Source organism: Vulpes lagopus, chromosome 16, assembly GCF_018345385.1.
Source record: "Vulpes lagopus strain Blue_001 chromosome 16, ASM1834538v1, whole genome shotgun sequence".
NCBI classification, from domain to species: domain Eukaryota; kingdom Metazoa; phylum Chordata; class Mammalia; order Carnivora; family Canidae; genus Vulpes; species Vulpes lagopus.
Genome location: NC_054839.1, coordinates 34,623,917 through 34,643,847, shown reverse-complemented (window position 1 = coordinate 34,643,847; position 19,931 = coordinate 34,623,917). Strand labels below are relative to the sequence as shown.

The following is a 19,931-nucleotide window of genomic DNA, read 5'->3' as shown; positions in this document are numbered from 1 at the left end:
CATAAAATATCTATGCAGAGATGGTTCTGCTGTCTTTACAGTGACTTAGGAGTAAATGTTTTAAATGTGACCAGTGCATCAATTGGAGACAATTGTACGACACCATCTTCTACATTATAAGCATTATATCATAAATGATATTAGCATTCATAGTAAAAACCACATCATTCCTGTTAGCATCAGTTCCTAAAAAGTTTTTCTCAGTAAAATGGTTCTATAAGCTAGTAATTAGAACACTGTAAAACATTTCAAGGCATCATAAGATAACTTCCTTCTATTTAGAGTTGATTTTCCTCACTTAGAATCTACCTTAACTAAAATCAGGGCAATTCTTAGTAGAAGAGTGGCTCAGCAGTTGATCGTCTGTCTTCAGCTCAGGGCGTGATCCTGCGGTCCCAGAATCGAGTCCCAGACTCCCTGCTGGAGTCTGCCTCTGTCTCTGCCTCTCTCTGTGTCTCTCATGAATAAATAAATAAAATCTTTAACAAAAAAAAAATTTTTTTGTAGAGATCTCATTTGAAAGAACTTGGCATATTTTAGATTGGGAGATAGAAAATGGGGTAGCCATAATTATAAATATCTTAATCTATAAAAGAAGAAAGATTAGTGGTTCCCTACAGCTGTGCAGGAAGATAGGGAGCATTGCTAATGGAGAAAGATTTTTTTGTGATGAAAATACCCTAAAATTAGATTATAGTATTGGTTGGAAATTCTAAACATACTAAAACTTTAAATGGGCAGCCCTTACGGTCTGTAAATTACACAGCAATAAAGTCATATATCTATAAAGCTTTTTATTTTAAAAAGTCAAAAAATAAAAAAAAAATTTTTAAGTCGAAAAATAAGGACTATGTCTTTTCTATCTCTAACTTCAGCTGATTATTAAGGCAGAATCTTATGCCAGTTTGATCTTAGATATGAGCATATCTAAATAAGCTGCCCAATTCACTATATAAACTTTTACAGAACTCATCTTTTACATTTGGGCTAACAAGTTCTTAGAAGTGGATGTGTAAGATGATGTTTAACGTTATTTTCAGAGTTTTGTCCACATTCCTTTATCCAATGTTAGGATATTAAAAACACAATGGAATTGTTCCTATTCCATAAATAAATAAAATAATTTTATTTGAAGTGAAAATATTTTATTCCATGTCATTATGTAACATCTTTTCTTCTCGGATTCCACAGATTTTGCAATTCAGTAATAGATTAACTTCTTCAAACATGAAAATATGGGGGACACTTGGGTGGCTCAGTGGTTGAGCGCCTGCCTTCAGCCCAGGGCGTGATCCTGGAGACTGGGGATCAAGTCCCACGTCAGGCTCCCTGCATGGAGCCTGCTTCTCCCTCTGCCTGTGTCTCTGCCTCTCTCTCTGTCTCTCTCTCTCTGTCTCTCATGAATAAATAAATAAATCTTTAAAAAAAAATAAAATGGGATCCCTGGGTGGCTCAGCAGTTTAGCGCCTGCCTTCGGCCCAGGGCATGATCCTGGTGTCCCGGGATCGAGTCTCACATCAGGCTCCCTGCATGGAGCCTGCTTCTCCTTCTGCCTGTGTCTCTGCTTCTCTCTCTCTCTCTCTCTCTCTCTCTCTCTCTCTGTGTCTGTCATGAATAAATAAATAAAATCTTTAAAAAAATAAAACATGAAAATGTGGCAAATAGGAAACTTATAGTTTTTTGGAATCACAGAGAAGGTCTTTGGAGCAACATGTCTTCTCAACATTATTAGCAGTTCTTTAAAGAAGTTTTCCTTTTTTTTACCCTAGTAGGAAGGAGGAATGATCAAACCTTTTATTTTTTATTGTGTCTTAAGTGGGGAATTGGGGCATTTCACATTTAATGTCACCATAAATACTAAAGGTTATACTCAGTGTAAGTTGTGATCATTATATGATGGTCAAAATGTGATCTTTTAGTACAGAATCTGCCTTTACTATAGACATTCTCCACTTTTCATGTATCTTTTCCATCTCTGCTTTCAACAGAAAATGTATTCAGTTGTTTTTTATATTATAAAATGCATTTTGTTGTCTGAGGTAAACACTGAAGCTTTTCAAAGTGCAGGCTTATTATTGTTTCAACTAATTGCCTGATTTGTTTGTAAAGGGGAAATTTTTATAAAAATGGAGAAAAGCTGTAAATTGCTATCTTGTGGTCTTTTCAAGCAAGTATAATGTAACTCTCTACTTTTTATAGCAAAGGCTAGAAACCATTACTGCAGTAATCAATATATCATAGTTATATTATTATGGAGATTTTAATGTTATTTTCAAAATTGTGAGCTGTTGGGTTATTGGTCTTCCACTGTTGACACCTGAAAATATTTGACTCGATATTTTTTCTGTAAATATTTAAGTATTGCTAGGAAATGGTAAGTCAATTTTCAAGCATACAAACACATTTTTAATATTTTAGAAAGTATTCCTCTTTTTTAAGAATTAATTTTCTTATTTCACTTACCTAGTGTCCACTTGGCAAGAAGAGTACTTCAGTTAGAAAAACAAAACTCATTGGTTTTAAAAGACCTGGAACATCAAAAGGAGCAAGTAACACAGCTTTCACAAGAGGTAAATAACTTAAACAAAAGAAACACATATAAAGAATTACAGTGTTCATTTTAATTCTTTGTCACTCCTTTGTATATATTCTGAGCAGTTTTAAAATAAGCTGTTTCCTAGTACAAAATAATTTTACAACTTAGGAAACTAACTTTATGTTAAAGCCTAATAAAACAACTCATAGTGTATGGCAAAGCTAAGATCAAAAAAGAGATTAAATTGGCCAGACTAAATATAAATGCAGACTAGACAGGCAGAGCTTTGATTTCTGAGAATATCAACTGGCAAAACAAGTTTGGCAATTTCAGGTTGCATTTTGAGTTTTTAAATAAAACCTCATTTTTAAAATTTTTGTAAATTTAATTCCAACATTGTTAACATACAGTGTTATATTAGTTTCAGGAGTACAATATAGTGATTCAACCCTTCCAGATACTTCTCAGTGCTCATCATAAGTGTACTCTTGATTTCCTTCACCTATTTCACCCATTTTCCCACCCATCTCCCCTCCGGTAACCATCTGTTTGAACCTCATTTTTAAAATAGATTTCTTTTTGACTCTTATTAAATAAATTACTTTTCTATTGAACACACTTATTAGCTTGATATTCTCAACCTCTCATATTCATTGGTACATGATTATTCCCAAATTATCTTTTAAAAATCAGATTCAGGATACCTGGGTTTCACAGTGATTGAGCATCTGCCTTTGGCTCAGGGCATGATCCTGGGATCTGGGATTGAGTCCCACATTGGACTCCTTGCATGGAGCCTACTTCTCCTCTGCCTAGGTCTCTGCCCCCCGCCCCCCTTCTGTGTCTCTCATGGATAAATAAATAAATAAAATCTTTTTTAAAAATAAATAAAAATCAGATTCATATTTCTTATTTTCTTCAGCCTTATATATATCATTAAAAACATATTTTTACATGTTTTAATTCTTTTATTTAGCATCTCATTACATTTTTCTATACTTCTGAAATAAAACAATTAAAACCAAAGATACCAACTCATTAGGATACCTTTTATTTCCTGAGTTTCAGCATAACAGCTTTTTCATATTAACATTTTAAAGCTTGGATGTATTCTTTGTTTTCTGAAGGACTCATTCATATTTATCTTCTTTGTGCCCTCTATTAAAGAACTTTTTTTTAAATTAAAAATAAATGAAATCTTGCTATTTACAATGATGAGGATGGAATTAAAGTACTTTTAATAGTGCGCCATTAAGATTTATATGCTCAAATTCCAAAGACCAGAAATATTTCATATTACTGCAGTGCCTGACATGTAGTTACACTCAGGATAGAAGTAGTGTTGTGCTGGCAGATGTTAACAACCAGCTCTCCAGGAGGGAGCATGAGAGACAACTCTGATTTGTAGCGTTGCTTGTGTCTGTGGGATGAATAATCCCACCATGACTAACTTTGAGCTGCCAACATCATGTTACTGAACATAGAATAAAGATGCTCAGTGGCACACCATCACATAATATTTCCACCATACAGATACAACAGACATGGATAAACTCAGGAGCATTGAAAATAGTAAAATAACTAAAAATTAATGAGTGTGAATAATCCCTTTTTAAAATAAAATTGATTTTATTAAAAATTTAAATAATTTTTAATAATGGTTATGTTTAACATCCAGCTCACAAAATTCCCCAAAATTTACCAGTTTGCTGTGACAGACTGCTAGAAGCCATTTCCAACACACTGTGGAAGGATAAATAAATAAATGATTAAAGAAACGAGACATTAAAGAAACCTCTGTTTGCTGATATTTTATAATCCCTCATGTTTGATTTTACTTCAGAATGACCTATCAGAAATATTTCTTTAAAAAAATTAAACTATATACATATTTCTATGTGTGTATGTGTGTCATAATATTACTTAAAAAAAAAAACACCCTCCTGAACACATCAGTTAATTTTAATAGAAATTTCTTTTTCTTTGAAATAAGAGTTTCTCAATAGCACATGGTCCCATACAAATTGTATGGGTGAAATGTAAGAAATTAAATGTTCTTGTAATCAAAAATAAGTAACTTTTTAACTTTTTGTGAAATAATTTTAGAATAAGCTATATTGAGAAAAAGATTTAAATACTGAAATATATGTGATATGAAATGATATGATGCCTAGAATTTGCTTTTAAATATCCCATAAAAGTGGGGAACGGTGGGGGGATCCCTGGGTGGCTCAGAGGTTTAATGCCTGCCTTCAGCCCAGGATCCTGGAGTCCCGGGATCAAGTCCCACATCAGGCTCCATACATGGAGCTGCCTTCTCCTTCTGCCTGTGTCTCTGTCTGTCTCTCTCTCTCTCTCTCTCTCTCTCTCTTTCTGTATCTCACATGAATAAATAAATTTTAAAAATCTAAAAAAAAAAAAGTGGGGAAGGGCTCACTGATAAAAGAATCTCAAAATTTTTATCATATTTGAAGCTAGTTAATGGGTTTATTATTCAGTTCTGTACTTTTGTGTATGTTTGAAAATTTTTCATAAGGAGGAAAGAATCAGTAACCTTATATTAAAATTTTTATGGCTAAAAAAAATTTTATGGCTATCATAGTATATAATCTTTCCCTTAAAAATAAAGTATTCTAATTTGAAATATTCCATGGGTTTAACTGTTTTCTACCTCACAAAAATTATGTTGCTTAAATTGAAAATAATTATATAAACTAATTAGCTGAAAGATAAAAGTATTAGAATGCTTCTGTACCAACTGACTCTTTGTGATACATGGTGAAAAAAATAGACAGAAATTCTCTCAGGATCTGTAATCTTGTAAACAGTTTAACTATTTAAACTAGCTTGGAGTTTTGAGGGGTACCTGGGTGGCTCAGTCAGTTAAGCATCTGACTCTTGATTTCAGCTCGGGTCATGATCAAGCCCTGCTCTGAGCCCCATGAGCTCAGGACAGAGTCCACTTGAGGTTCTCTCTCCTTCTCCCTCTGTAGCTCCCCCTGCTTATGCTCTCTAAATAAATAATATCTTTAATAAATAAAGAATAAATAACCTAGCTTGGAGTTTTTGGAATAATACACAGATGAAACAAATAACTAAAGCTATAACCAGTAAGTTGTATATATTATTGAGAATATGTCTGAAATTAAATGAAGTATCAAAATGAGAATGCTAAAAAATATTCAAAAATATTCCTTTTATAGTAGCTTTATTGAGGTATAATTGACATATACTAAGCTGCACATACTTAAAGTGTACAACTTTTGACACATATGTATACCTATGAAATCATCACCAAAATGAAGATAATGAACATATACATCACCCCCCAAAAGTTTCCTTTTGCCCCTTTGGAATCTCTCCCAACCTTCCCTATCGCCATCATAGTCCTCAAGCAACCCCTGATGCATTCTGTCACCATAGATTGGCCATGTTTTACATTTTATATAAATGGAATCATGCAGTGTATATATATATATATATATATATATATACACACACACACACACACACACTTTTTATTCTGACTTCTTTCACTCTGCATAATTATTTTAAGATTCATCCATAGTTCTTTCCCTTCCATTGCTAAGAAGCATTCCATTTATGGATATCACTGTTGTTCTTTCACCTGTTGATGTTACATTTGGGTACGTTGCAGCTTTTGCCTATTACAAGTAAAGCTGACCTGAATATCCATGTACAGTCTTTTTATGAATAGATGCTTTTGTTTCTTTTGGGTGAATACCTGGGAATAGATGGAGTGGATCATATGCATATGGTTAGATGTCTACTTAACATTTTGGGAAACTACCAAAGTGTTTTCCAAATATTTGTATCATTTTACATTTACACCAGCAGCATATTAAAGTCCTAGTTCTTCTACCACCTTGCAAAGACTTGATAGTCAGTGCTTTTAATTTTAGCCAGTCTAATGGGTGTATCGTGGCCTCTCATTATGGTTTTAATTTGCATTTCCCTAATGATTAATAATATTGAGCATCTTTTTGTGTGCTGCTTTGCCCTCTGCTCTTTTTGGAGGAAATGTCTTCAAAATTTTTGCCCATTTCATCACACTGTTATCCTCTTATTGAGCTTTGAGTATTATTTATATATTCTAGATACAAGCCCCTTATCAGTTATATGATTTACAAATATTCTCTCCCATTCTGTGGCTTGTTTTTCCATCTCTTAAAAGTGTTTGAAGAGGAGTTTTTATCAAATCCAGTTTATCAGTTCGTTCTTTTATGGATTTTGTTTTTAGTGTCGTATCTAGAACATCTTTGCCTAACCCAAAGGCACGGGGTTTTTGTCTTGATATTTCATAGTTTCAAGTCTGTAGTCCATTTTTAGTTAATTTGTGTATTGTGTGCAAGATATAGATTGAAATTTATTTGCATATTGAAATCAAATTATTCTTGCATCATTGGTTGAAAAAAAGACCTTGTTGAAAATCCATCATAAGTGTGTGAGTCTGTTTCTGGACTCTGTTTCCAGTTATCTGATTTGTCTATATGCCAATATATACTGTCTTGGTTACTGAAACTTTTTTTTTTTTTAAGATTTTATTTACTTGGGATCCCTGGGTGGTGCAGCGGTTTGGCGCCTGCCTTTGGCCCAGGGCGCGATCCTGGAGACCCGGGATCGAATCCCACATCGGGCTCCCGGTGCATGGAGCCTGCTTCTCCCTCTGCCTATGTCTCTGCCCCTCTCTCTCACTGTGTGCCTATCATAAATAAAGAAAAATTAAAAAAAAAAAAAAGATTTTATTTACTTATTCATGAGAGACACAAAGAGACTGAGGCAGAGACATAGGCAGAGGGAGAAGCAGGCTCCTGCAGGAAGCCTGATGTGGGACTTGATCACGGGACTCCGGGATCACATCCTGAGTCAAAGGCAAATGCCTTAAGATACCTAGGAATAAACCTAACCAAAGAGGTAAAAGATCTATACCCTAAAAACTATAGAACACTTCTGAAAGAAATTGAGGAAGACACAAAGAGATGGAAAAATATTCCATGCTCATGGATTGGCAGAATTAATATTGTAAAAATGTCAATGTTACCCAGGGCAATTTATACGTTTAATGCAATCCCTATCAAAATACCATGGACTTTCTTCAGAGAGTTAGAACAAATTATTTTAAGATTTGTGTGGAATCAGAAAAGACCCCGAATAGCCAGGGGAATTTTAAAAAAGAAAACCATAGCTGGGGGCATCACAATGCCAGATTTCAGGTTGTACTACAAAGCTGTGGTCATCAAGACAGTGTGGTACTGGCACAAAAACAGACACATAGATCAATGGAACAGAATAGAGAACCCAGAAGTGGACCCTGAAATGTACGGTCATCTAATATTCGATAAAGGAGGAAAGACTATCCATTGGAAGAAAGACAGTCTCTTCAATAAATGGTGCTGGGAAAATTGGACATCCACATGCAGAAGAATGAAACTGGACCACTCTCTTTCACCATACACAAAGATAAACTCAAAATGGATGAGAGATCTAAATGTGAGACAAGATTCCATCAAAATCCTAGAGGAGAACACAGGCAACACCCTTTTTGAACTTGGCCACAGTAACTTCTTGCAAGATACATCCACAAAGGCAAAAGAAACAAAAGCAAAAATGAACTATTGGGACTTCATCAAGATAAGAAGCTTTTGCACAGCAAAGGATACAGTCAACAAAACTAAAAGACAACCTACAGAATGGGAGAAGATATTTGCAAATGACATACCAGATAAAGGGCTAGTTTCCAAAATCTATAAAGAACTTACTAAACTCAACACCAAAGAAACAAACAATCCAATCATGAAATGGGCAAAAGACATGAAGAGAAATCTCACAGAGGAAGACATGGACATGGCCAACATGCACATGAGAAAATGCTCTGCATCACTTGCCATCAGGGAAATACAAATCAAAACCACAATGAGATACCACCTCACACCAGTGAGAATGGGGAAAATTAACAAGGCAGGAAACAACAAATGTTGGAGAGGATGCAGAGAAAAGGGAACCCTCTTACACTGTTGGTGGGAATGTGAACTGGTGCAGCCACTCTGGAAAACTGTGTGGAGGTTCCTCAAAGAGTTAAAAATAGACCTGCCCTACGACCCAGCAATTGCACTGTTGGGGATTTACCCCAAAGATTCAGATGCAATGAAACGTCGGGACACCTGCACCCCGATGTTTCTATCAGCAATGGCCACAATAGCCAAACTGTGGAAGGAGCCTCGGTGTCCATCGAAAGATGAATGGATAAAGAAGCTGTGGTTTATGTATACAATGGAATATTACTCAGCAATTAGAAACGACAAATACCCACCATTTGCTTCAATGTGGATGGAACTGGAGGGTATTATGCTGAGTGCAGTAAGTCAATCGGAGAAGGACAAACAGTGTATGTTCTCATTCATTTGGGGAATATGAATAATAGTGAAAGGGCATATAAAGGAAGGGAAAAGAAATGTTGGGAAATATCAGGAAGGGAGACAGAACATAAAGACTCCTAACTCGGGGAAACGAACTCGGGGTGGTGGAAGGGGAGGAGGGCGGGTGTTGGAGGGGAATGGGTGACGGGCACTGAGGTGGACACTTGACGGGATGAGCACTGGGTGTTTTTCTGTATGTTGGTAAATTGAACACCAATAAAAATTAAAAAAAAAAAAAAAAAAACAAAGGCAAATGCTTAACAGCTGAGCCACCCAGGTATCCCCAATTACTGAAACTTCATAATGTCTTAAAATTAGATACTATTGGTCGTCTAACTCAGTTCATTTTCTGACTTGGGTATTTTGTGTCCTTTGCATTTCTGAATGAATTCTGTAATCTCTAAATAAACTATCTATGATTTTGGTTGGGATTACATTGAATCTATAGATCAAGTGGGGAAAATTGAAATCTTTGTTTTCTTTTTTTTTTTTTTTAAGATTTTATTTATTCATGAGAAACAGAGAGAGAGAAAGAAAGAGAGAGAGAGAATGAGAGAGAGAGAGAGAGGCAGATAGGCAGAGGAAGAAGAAGGCTCCATGCAGGAAGCCCGATATGCGATGCTGCGATGCGATCCTGGGACTCCAGGATCATGACCTGAGGCAAAAGCAGACACTTAACCAATGAGCCACCCAGGAATCCCTGAAATCTTTGTTTTCTTTTAAAGAGCAATTATTTTTGTTTTGGGGGATTTTTTTTTTTTTTTTTTTTTTTTAAGATATAGGAGCACCTAAGTAGCCCAGTTGGTTAAGCATCCAACTCTTGATTTCGAATCAGGTCAAGGTCATGATCTCATGGGTGGTGGAATCAAGCCCCACATCAGGTTCTCTGCTCAGCAGGGAATCTACCTAAGATTATCTTTCCCTCTCCCCTAGCACTCTCACACATTCTTTAAATAAATGAATGTATAAATAAATAAATAAGTTAGTGGTTTTTTTTTTTAATGTTTATTTATTTTAATGAGTGTGAACAGAGGGAGGAACAGAGGGAAAGGGAGCCAAAAGAGCATGGAGCCCAGTTTGGCCTGATCCCAAGATTCTAAGACCATAACCTGAGCAGAAATCAAGAGCTGACTAAACAATACAGTTGCCCTGGAAAATTGGAATCGTAATAATATTGAATATTCTAGTCCATTAATCCACCTTATCCCACCATTTATTTAGATCTTCAATTTCTCTCAATGTTATTTTTTATTCTTTAGTGTAAAAGTTTCACATCTTTTGATTAGTCTTAATATAGTAGTGTTTTTCCATACTACTTTTAACTTCTTTATGTCTTTATAATTGTCTTATAGGCATCATATATAGTTCTATTTTTTTATCCTGTCTAACAAAATAGGACTTTAATTGGAATTTTCAGAACATTTACATTTCCTGTGTTTATTGATAGGTCTGTCATCTTGCTATTTTGTTTTTTATTCATCCCATCTATTCTTTTTTTCGTTTTTCTTTTATTCCTGCCTTCTTTTGGATTAGCTGAATATATTTTTAACTTTTTGTGTTATCTCATTATTGGTTTTTTAGCTTTAATTCTGTGTTATTACAATAGTTTCTTTAGACTATAGTATACATCTTTAACATCACTGTCTCATTTCATGTGATTTTCTCCTACTTTGTATATAGTATAAAAGCCTTAAAGTCATATAATTCCATTTGTTTCTCATACTTTTGTGCTCCTGTTGTCATATATTTTACTTATACTTGTAAAAACTCCACGCTACATTGCTATTATTTTTATTTAGGCAACTGACAATTTTTTAAAAGATTTATTTATTTATTTTTAGAGAAAGAATGTGTAGCAGGGAGGGACAGAGTGAGAGAGAAAGAGGATCTTAAGCAGACTCCCTGCTAAACATGGAGACCAATGCAGGGCTCAATCTCAGGACTCTGAGATCATGAACTGAGCTGATATTAAGAGTAGGACACCTAACAAACTGAGCCATCCAGGCACCCCAGAAATTGACAACTTTTTAAAGAGATACAACAATATGAGGAAAAGATATTATATTTAACCAAAGAGTTACCATGCCTGGTGTTCTTAATTCCTTTGTGTAGGTCTAAATCTCCATCTAGTATCACATGGCTTCTGGTTGATGCACTTCTTTTAATAGTCCCTGTAGAACAGGTCTTCAGGTGATGGAGTCTTTCTGCTTTTGTATGTTGGAAAAAGTTATTTCACCTCTTTTTGGTTTTTGTTTTTACATTTCTTACTATTCTTAACAGAATTTAAGATATGTTTTAAATTTAATCATTTAAAATATGTTTCTGACAATTACGTTACTAAGGCCTAAGGAACTGGAAGTACACTAAAGGGTTCACTCTTATTACTATAAAATTCACATAACATGTAATTCATATAATTCAGTGGTTTTTGATGTGTTTACAGTATTGTACTATCACCACCATCTAGTTACAGAGTATTTTCATTACCCAGAAGTAAACTCTGTACCCATTAAGCAGTCTCTCCCCCTTTTCCCCTCCCCCCAGCCCCTGGCAGCCACTCTGTACTTTATGTCTCTGTGGATTTTCCTGTTATACACACTTCATATAAATGGAATCATGCAATATGTGGCCTTTTGTATCTGGCTGCTTTCACTTAGCATCATGTTTTCAAGATTCGTTCCTGTTATACCATCTACCAGTACTTAATTCCTTTCTATGACCAAATAATATTCCATTGTACAGATGCATCATAGATTGTCCATTCATCTATTGATAGACATTTGGGTTATTTCTACCTTTTGACTGTTGTGGATAGGGCTGCTATGAATATTCAGGTACAGCATTATGTACTTTCAGTTCTATGGAGTAGACACGTAGGAGTGAAATTGCTGAGTTTGCGTTTGTTTTACAAAGAGAATTTTTCCAGGGTAGAAAAGTAGAGGTGGACTCTTTTTTCCTCTCCCTCTTTTTCAGTACTTGAAAGATCTTGCTCCACTCTCTTCTAGTTTGCATTGTTTCTGCTAAGAAATATGCTGTCATCTTTATCTTTGTGCCTCTCTAGGTAATGTGTCTCATTTCTCTAGAAGCTTTTAAGATTTTCTTTTTTATATTAGCTTTAAGCAATTTATGATGTGGCTTGTTGTGGTTTTCTTCATGTTTTCTGTGCTTTGGGTTTTGTCAGACCTCTTAACATATGTGAGATCATCAGATTTGGAAGTTTTTCAGCCTATATATCTTCATATATGTTTCTATCCTACCCTCCCTTTCCTTTGTAGACTATATTAGACATGTATTATACTGCTTGAAGTTGCCCTACGACAGAAGAAATGTTCTTCTCTTCATTGTTTTCAGTCTTTTTCTGCCTTTGCTTTTGCATCATTTTTCTTAGTAAGTCAAGTCCACTAATCTTTTCTTCTCCAAGGTATTATCTGCTATTAATCCAATCTAGTGTGTCTTACATCAAATATTGTAGTTTTCATTTCTAGTTCAATTTGGCTCTCTTTTGCATCTTCCAGGTCTACTTGACCTTTTCAAACTTTATTTTCTTGAGCATATGAAATACAGTTTCTATAACTATTTTGATATTCCTGTCTACTAATTCTATTGTCATGTCACTTCTTGACTGGTTTCAATTAAATTGATCTAGCTCCTTAGGTATCATATTGTCCTGTGTTTTTGCATGCTTACTAATTTCTTATAAGCAAAGAAGGAAGGTTACTTTTTCCCTCCAATGCTAAAACCAAAGCCTTTTAAATAATCTACCCTATGTCCTATGAATGATTAAATTTCCTACTTTGGCTAGTCACAAGAGGTAAATTCCTGGCCTGTATGATCTTTAGAGATTGTTCTTTCTACTCTTTTCAGTGGTTCTGTCTCAGTTGTTGGTAATTTCTTTACACACATGCAGTATTCAGTGCCCAGGTGTGCATACTCAAGGGGGGACATCTATAAATTTTCAGAGTTTTGTTTCTGTATAGTTCTTTTCTTCAGTACTCTACCATAAGAACCATAGCCAACTTGGTTTCTTCTACAGATCCTTAACTCAGGGAGTTTGGCAGCCTCTGCTTTGATTCCCCCTTCCTGAACTACTGCCTGAAACTCTTTACATACAGTGAACTAGGGCAACTGTAGGGTTGGGCTTACTTTGTTTCCTGTGTCTCAGGGTCCACTGTTCTTCATTGTTTAAAGTTCAGTGTCTTCAGACTATCGTTTCATTAGTTGGTTCAGTGTAAGAGAGAATAAAATTATTGACTTTCTTTTTTGTATGTATATGTCTGTCACCTAATTCTCAAGAAACCACCAGTGGGTTAAGAATGGAGTGTTGAAACATAGTCATTAAGCTTCTTGATACCAGTCTTGGTGATGGTTTTTGGGAGGGTCTGACTCTAAAAGCATAAATAAGTGGGACTACAAACCAAAGTTTCTACACAGCAAAGGAAACCATAAACAAAATGGAAAGGCAACTTACTAAATGAGAGAATATTTGGAAAACATATATCCAATAAGAGATTGATTTTCAAAATACGTAAAGAATTCCTACAGCTCAATACAAAAAAATAATCAAACATGGGCAGAGGATCTGAATAGACATTTTAACAAAGAAGACCTATAGCTAGCCTACAGGCACATGAAGAGATGCTCAGCATCACTAATCATCAGGGGAATGCAAATCAAAACCATAACGAGATATCACCTCACATCTGTCAGAATGGTTAGGCTCAAAAAAACAAGAAATAACAAGTATTGGCAGCATGTAGAAAAAAGGAAATTCTCATTCATTCTTGGTAAATTGGTGCCACCACTATGGAAAAAAGTATGGAGTTTATTCAAAGTGTTAAAAATAGAACTACCATATGGCCTAGGAATTCTACTTCATGGTATGTATTCAAAGAAAATGAAAATGCTAATTCAAAAAGGGGTACAATATTCATTGTAGTAGTATTTATAATAGCCAAGATATAGAAACAACCTAAATATTGATAAATGAATGGATGGATAAAGAAAATATGCTATGTATACAGTGGAATATGACTCAACCAAAAAAAAAAAAGAATGAAATCTTGCCATTTTCAACAACATAGGTGGACCCTGAGGGTATTATGCTAAGTGAAGTAAGTCAGACAGAGAAAGATATCATATGATCTCATTTATATGTGGAATCTAAAAAACAAAACATGAACAAACAACACATGGATACGGAAAAAAAGTGTTGGTTGGCAGGGAGATTGAGGATGAGTGAAATGGGATTGGGGGTACAGACTCTGGTTACAAAATGAATAGGTCATGGTCATGTGGTGTGCAACATGATGACTAGAATGAGTGGTATTGTAATGTGTATTTGAAGGTTACTAGGACAGTGAATCTTGAAAATTCTCATCACAGAAGAAAAAAAATTTTTCTGGTAACATATGATAACTAGATTTATTGTGATGATCATTTCAAAACATTATGTTGTGTACCTAAAACTAATATAATATTGTATGTCAATTATACCTCAATTTTTAAAAAGAGAAAGAGGGGAAGAAAAGGAGTGTTGGTGTGGGATAGAAAATCTAGGCTATATCCGAAAGCATACCATAATACCACTAGAATTGCTGTGCCTTAGCTACCTTGAATCTTGGTGCTTGTTCTTAATCTTTCTGGTCATTCAATAAATATTTATCAGACTCCTCCTGTACTTAACCACTGATGAACAAAAGAGGCACACTCTTGCCTTTTAACATGTATAACCTTGTTTACAAAGGCTTTGTCTTCTAGTATAAGCACTTAGAAATTTATCTATTACAACCTAATTTTAGAAAACTTATCTAGGGGACACCTGGGTGGCTCAGTGGTTGAAGATCTGCCTTTGGCTTAGGTAGTGATCCTGGGGTCCTGTGATGGAATCCTGCATCAGGCTCCCCTGCAGGGAGCCTGCTTCTCCCTCTGCCTGTGCCTCTGCCTCTCTCTGTATGTCTCTCATTAACAAATAAAATATTTTTTAAAAAGAAAAATTATTTAGAAAATAGGATATGCACAATCTCAAATGACCAAATGGCAAGGTTTTAGATACTTGAAGTTCTCTACTTAGGAAGCCTTTAGTGGAATCCAGGTATTGTGTTAAAAAATTTTAAAGTGCCAAATTGAAAGAGACTTTAAGATACATGAATAAAGAAGAATCTTGAATAGAATAGAATAAAGTAGAATCTTGTGTACTAACTTTAAAAGACATTCATACTATATTGATAAATTTTTTCCAAAAACCAAAACTACAAGATAATTTATATTGTATTTCTCTATTTTGGCCTTGAGAGTGTGTGTGTATGTTTCTGTCTATCTAGGGATAGGATTGTGTTTCTATCTAAGCATAGAGAAAAAAATTTTACATACTATACAGCTGTCATGCCAAGCACACACAAATACTACTGGTCATGCCATTATGAATATAAAAACATTTTATTGGAGTAAACCTACAGGCAAAGAATTAACAGAGCATATATCATCCCCAAGTTCTCTTCCCATGGAAAAGTGTGCTTAGGCCTGGCATAGGTGGTCTGGATGCACCATAGAAAGGGATCTGATAGACTCTACACCAAAACATTGTACATATCTAAAGAGAAGATTAAAGAACATCTAGTTGCCTAAATCATAATGGGAACAGGAGCCTTTGGAGGTTACAATCTCTATTAGCCTGTTCTAGTTAGAATAGGAAATGAGCCCCCAGGACCATCCATATTTCTCCCTCTAATACCAAACAGTGCTTACCTCTGAGATTGGGAGTGGGGAAGTATAGAAAGACTACTTTTTATGTTATGCATTTTTGAATTGCTTGAATTTATTCCAACTCACATGAAATTTTTTGTTAAGGCATAGATTTGGTGATCAACACAATATCTGACTCATAGTAGATATGAAGTGAATGTTTATTCATTAGATCATTGACCTAGCCCCTCCACCAAACTTACATAGATTTCTAAAGACGAAAATAAGAGGCAAAATTCTACTTTGTAAAATATATCTATAAACAGAGATTACATTCCAGCAATATTCATTGTACCCAAAATTTCATTGCCAGACATATATATTCATGAATACCCATACATGGATCTCTTTGTTTGCTTTGATATATGCATAGAGATATCTGGAATAATCAAAAAGAAATCATTCATTGTTGATGATTATCCTTGTGAAGGGGGCACTGAAGTTCTGGGTGGATGAAAGATTCTTTCAGTGTTGCCTTTCTGGAGTTTAAATTACTTATTATGTGCATAATAATATGGAAAAAAGTGTTGGTTGGCAGTGGAAGGGAGATCTCCCCTCCTCTTCTTCCTCATCTCCTTCCTCCATATATCATTATCCTCATTCTCCTTCTTCCATTTCATTATCAAGAGCAAGTATTTAAAAGAATATAGAAGGGAAGTCCGGGTGACTCAGTGGTTTAGTGTCGCCTTCAGCCCAGGGCATGATCCTGGAGACCCGGGATCGAGTCCCAGAGAGGCTTCTCCCTCTGCCTGTGTCTCTGCCTCTCTCTCTTTCTCTCTCTGTATCTCTCATGAATAAATAAATAAAATCTTTTTTTTAATAAATAAATAAAAAATAAAAGAATATAGAAGTGTTTTGGAGTATTAGAGGAAGGATTGCTATAGGAAAATTTTAGAGCCTCTAAAAACATAACATGCATTTGAATATTTTAGGACTGAGAAAAGGAAACAGGAAGGGGGTCTAATTATGCGCAGGCAAGGAGAAAAGATGTGGCAGGACTTTCTACTTGATGGGGTCTTTGAAATACTTTTCTTTTTCTTTCTTTTTTTTTCTTTTGGAAGTTCTTTTTTTTTTTTTTTTTTTTAATTTAGATTCAGTTTGCCAGTTTAGAAATGATATTGGGATACATGATTACATGATTTCTACAAACATAGAAATTTCTAGATGAGTAAATGTGTGCCTTTGTTCTTTGAGTTATCTGACCTGAACAACTGCTGAGAGTGTTCTGTCAACATCCTCAGTGTACCCAGTCTCTTGTAAGGAGTCTGTTGCCCACAATTCCTACCTACAATTCCATCTCCATATTTTAAAGAGAGACTGATTTGCCAGCAACACCCCTAAAAGAACTAAATCTCTTTAAACTTCAAAGCCAACTTTTCCCTCCATATTTCTAAGCCTTTATTGAGGGGGGGAAAAATATATTTTATGTACCACCAAAGAGTGAAAGAGTAGGAGATGCTTCCAACTTAACTATGATACAATGCTTCATTATCACCTTAAATGTTTCAGTTTTAAGCACTCATTCTTGTAGGCTTTAGGCAATGATTTTTATCATATACCACCTAACTTCATTTCTGTCCTTCTAACACGACCTATGTGCCAAATCATACTGGAATATTTCCAGAGACATTTTAAATGGCAGTTAAACTCAACCTGTGACAGATTAACCATACTCAGAACTCAATTGAAATCACAATATAAACAGCTAAGATCAAATTTGCATGTGCAAGCTTGATCAACAGCGACTGTAAGATATATCCATTTTCATAGAAAACAGTACCATTTAGGGAGTCCCTTTGCCTCCCAAAAAGTTTTCCTGAATGTTTGTTGATATGTAAAATTCTTTCAATAAAGAGCAGTGCTTTTATTTCACCATTAAAAATATGAGGCTTAAAACATAAACACATAGGGTACTACACTGCCTGAAATTTTTTAAATTTGGCAAGTAAAGTTTATCAGCCCATCATGATTCTTTCTTCTAGCCAAAACTGTCCACTATACTGTGGATCTTGATTTCATTTTGAAAGGTCCATTGCCTACCAGGGAATGTCCATATTCTTTAGCTTTGACAAAGGCCAATTTAATCCTAACCTACTTGTCATCCTCCTCTTCTACCTCCCCTCTCCCCCGGTCCTCACTTCCAGCTCCTCCTACACCAGGTAGTGTGTCTTTTGCTCCTGCTCCACCACTTTATTACCCTCCTACTTCTCATTCTCCATTATTTACTTTTTTCTGATTGTTCCATAACTGTGGACATGCCCCAGATCTATCTTGACACTGTTCTCTTCTTAGAGTGTCTTACTTCATCATGTTCTATGGCTTCAGCTACCAACTACAATAAGTTTTCATTGTAGCCTTTCTTGAGTAAGTTGGAGATTTAATGTGGTAAGCATGTATATAATCAATTCAAAGAGTACAAAAGGAGCATTCAGCAAAAGCAGATCCTCCCTATTATCTTCATAGCACCTTCTGAACATCTCTACTCAGTCTCTTGCTTTATTGGTATTGACTTGATACGACCTCTTTCTTATCTATCATCTAAATTAAATTAGGAACCAGCTGATTGGCATTATCTCTATTTAGTCCTCCACCTTGTTGCCAAAATACTCTAAATACAAATCTGTTTTTGTTTCTCCCACAGTTAGACTTGTCTTTGTTTGCTGAGAATAACACATAAGGTCTTCCATTATCCTACCCCTGCCTACATATCCAGTTTCATCTTGCATTATACAACACACACACATCCACACACAGCCACACTCCTACTGTATACAACCGCTTGTGCTTCTCCCCACATATGTAACTTCTTGTGCTTTACTTGAATTCTCTAAGCACTCTATGCTATTTCATGTCTCTTTGCTTTTGTGCACTCTGAACTTTTTGCCCATTGTAGCCATCTTTGTGTCACAGGTGCTTGTCTTTTTAATATCAAGTGTCACCTACTCTGTCAAGCTATTTTCGAGCCCCAGGCAAAAATGACTTATGTATTCCCATGAAACATATATACCAAGGTATATTTAGATAGATAGAGATGTTGTTGACATAGCTGTCTATGTGCTTCTTAAGAAGAAGGATCTTTTGTTATTGGTCTATATATCCCCACTGCTTAGCACAGTGCCTGATTCAGTACAAAGTAAATAGATGTTTGTTGAAGGAATAACTTCTGTTTTTGATAGGTCAAAGTATATAAGACAAGTGCAGGATGCTACAATGAACCTGAAGCAATTTGGAAGCCCTAACCAAGAGGAGCAGAGGGAGAAATGAGAAATCAGACCCACTAATTAGAAAGAAAACTTTAGTTTCTTTCCGAGTATCAAGGACTCAATAATATGCTTTATGTCACACATGGAACCACAGCAGGGTACATATCAGCTCCACCCACCACCACCATGAAAAAAATATTCTAGTCACATGGAATCAGTAGGGTCATCAATCTTAATTGAAAACACTAGAGTTGTTTCTTTTGTTTGACTTTATTTTAGTGTAAAAGGAAGAAACTAAGCAAAGATGAGTAATTAAAAGAGATAATAAAGGTGAGAATACATGTGTATAGCACTTAATCATATGTTACTATATTCACGTAACCATTGGGATATGAAACTGAGTTTTCAAGTTAGGCAGACTGGCTTGTATGACTTTTAGGTAAGTTCTTTACCCTCTGTAAGCCTCAATTTTTCAAACTGTGAAGTGGGAATAATAATACTATATATATGTTTGCCTCAAGAATTAGAGATAACTTAATCTAAGATAAGCACCTACCATACCAACTGGCATACACTTATCATCAGTAAATGCAGATAGGTTTTTTTTGTCCTATGTTTTATTTATTTTTCTGCTTCTGGCAATAGTAGTAATAAGGTAAGTATTGTTATCAATACCCTTGGCATTTTAAATAAATACTAGTTTCAGAATTGGAATAAATAATGCTTATTTTGCTTATGTGGAAATATTCAGAATGAACTATCCAAATGAATTTTTAACACAATATAGAAAGGTTATGTAATGTCAATGTAAGTAATTTTTATGAAAAGGTAGATGATAGTAAAACTGCAATTCTGGAGAGTAATCACTTGCTCTTTTCAAGTGTTAAAAGTATATTTAATTGCATACAAACTAAGCATTTTAGGAAAAGTATGGAAAACTGGATATTTTAAGACTAATAAAAACTTCAGGGATCCCTGGGTGGCGCAGCGGTTTGGCGCCTGCCTTTGGCCCAG

General features: G+C 35.2%; 1 protein-coding gene across 6 annotated transcripts in view; it reads left to right on the top strand.

Moving 5' to 3' along the window:
* Positions 1–19,931, top strand: part of PIBF1 (progesterone immunomodulatory binding factor 1) — a 194,722-nt gene that overhangs the window by 125,519 nt on the left and 49,272 nt on the right. For all 6 annotated transcript variants that reach the window (XR_005984091.1, XM_041731278.1, XM_041731274.1 and 3 more), the window contains one exon: positions 2,468–2,570. Coding sequence is in view for 5 of the 6 variants with exons in the window: in XM_041731278.1 (XP_041587212.1) it covers positions 2,468–2,570 (103 nt within the window). In the remaining variant the exon portion in view is untranslated. The remainder of the gene's footprint in view (positions 1–2,467; positions 2,571–19,931) is intronic.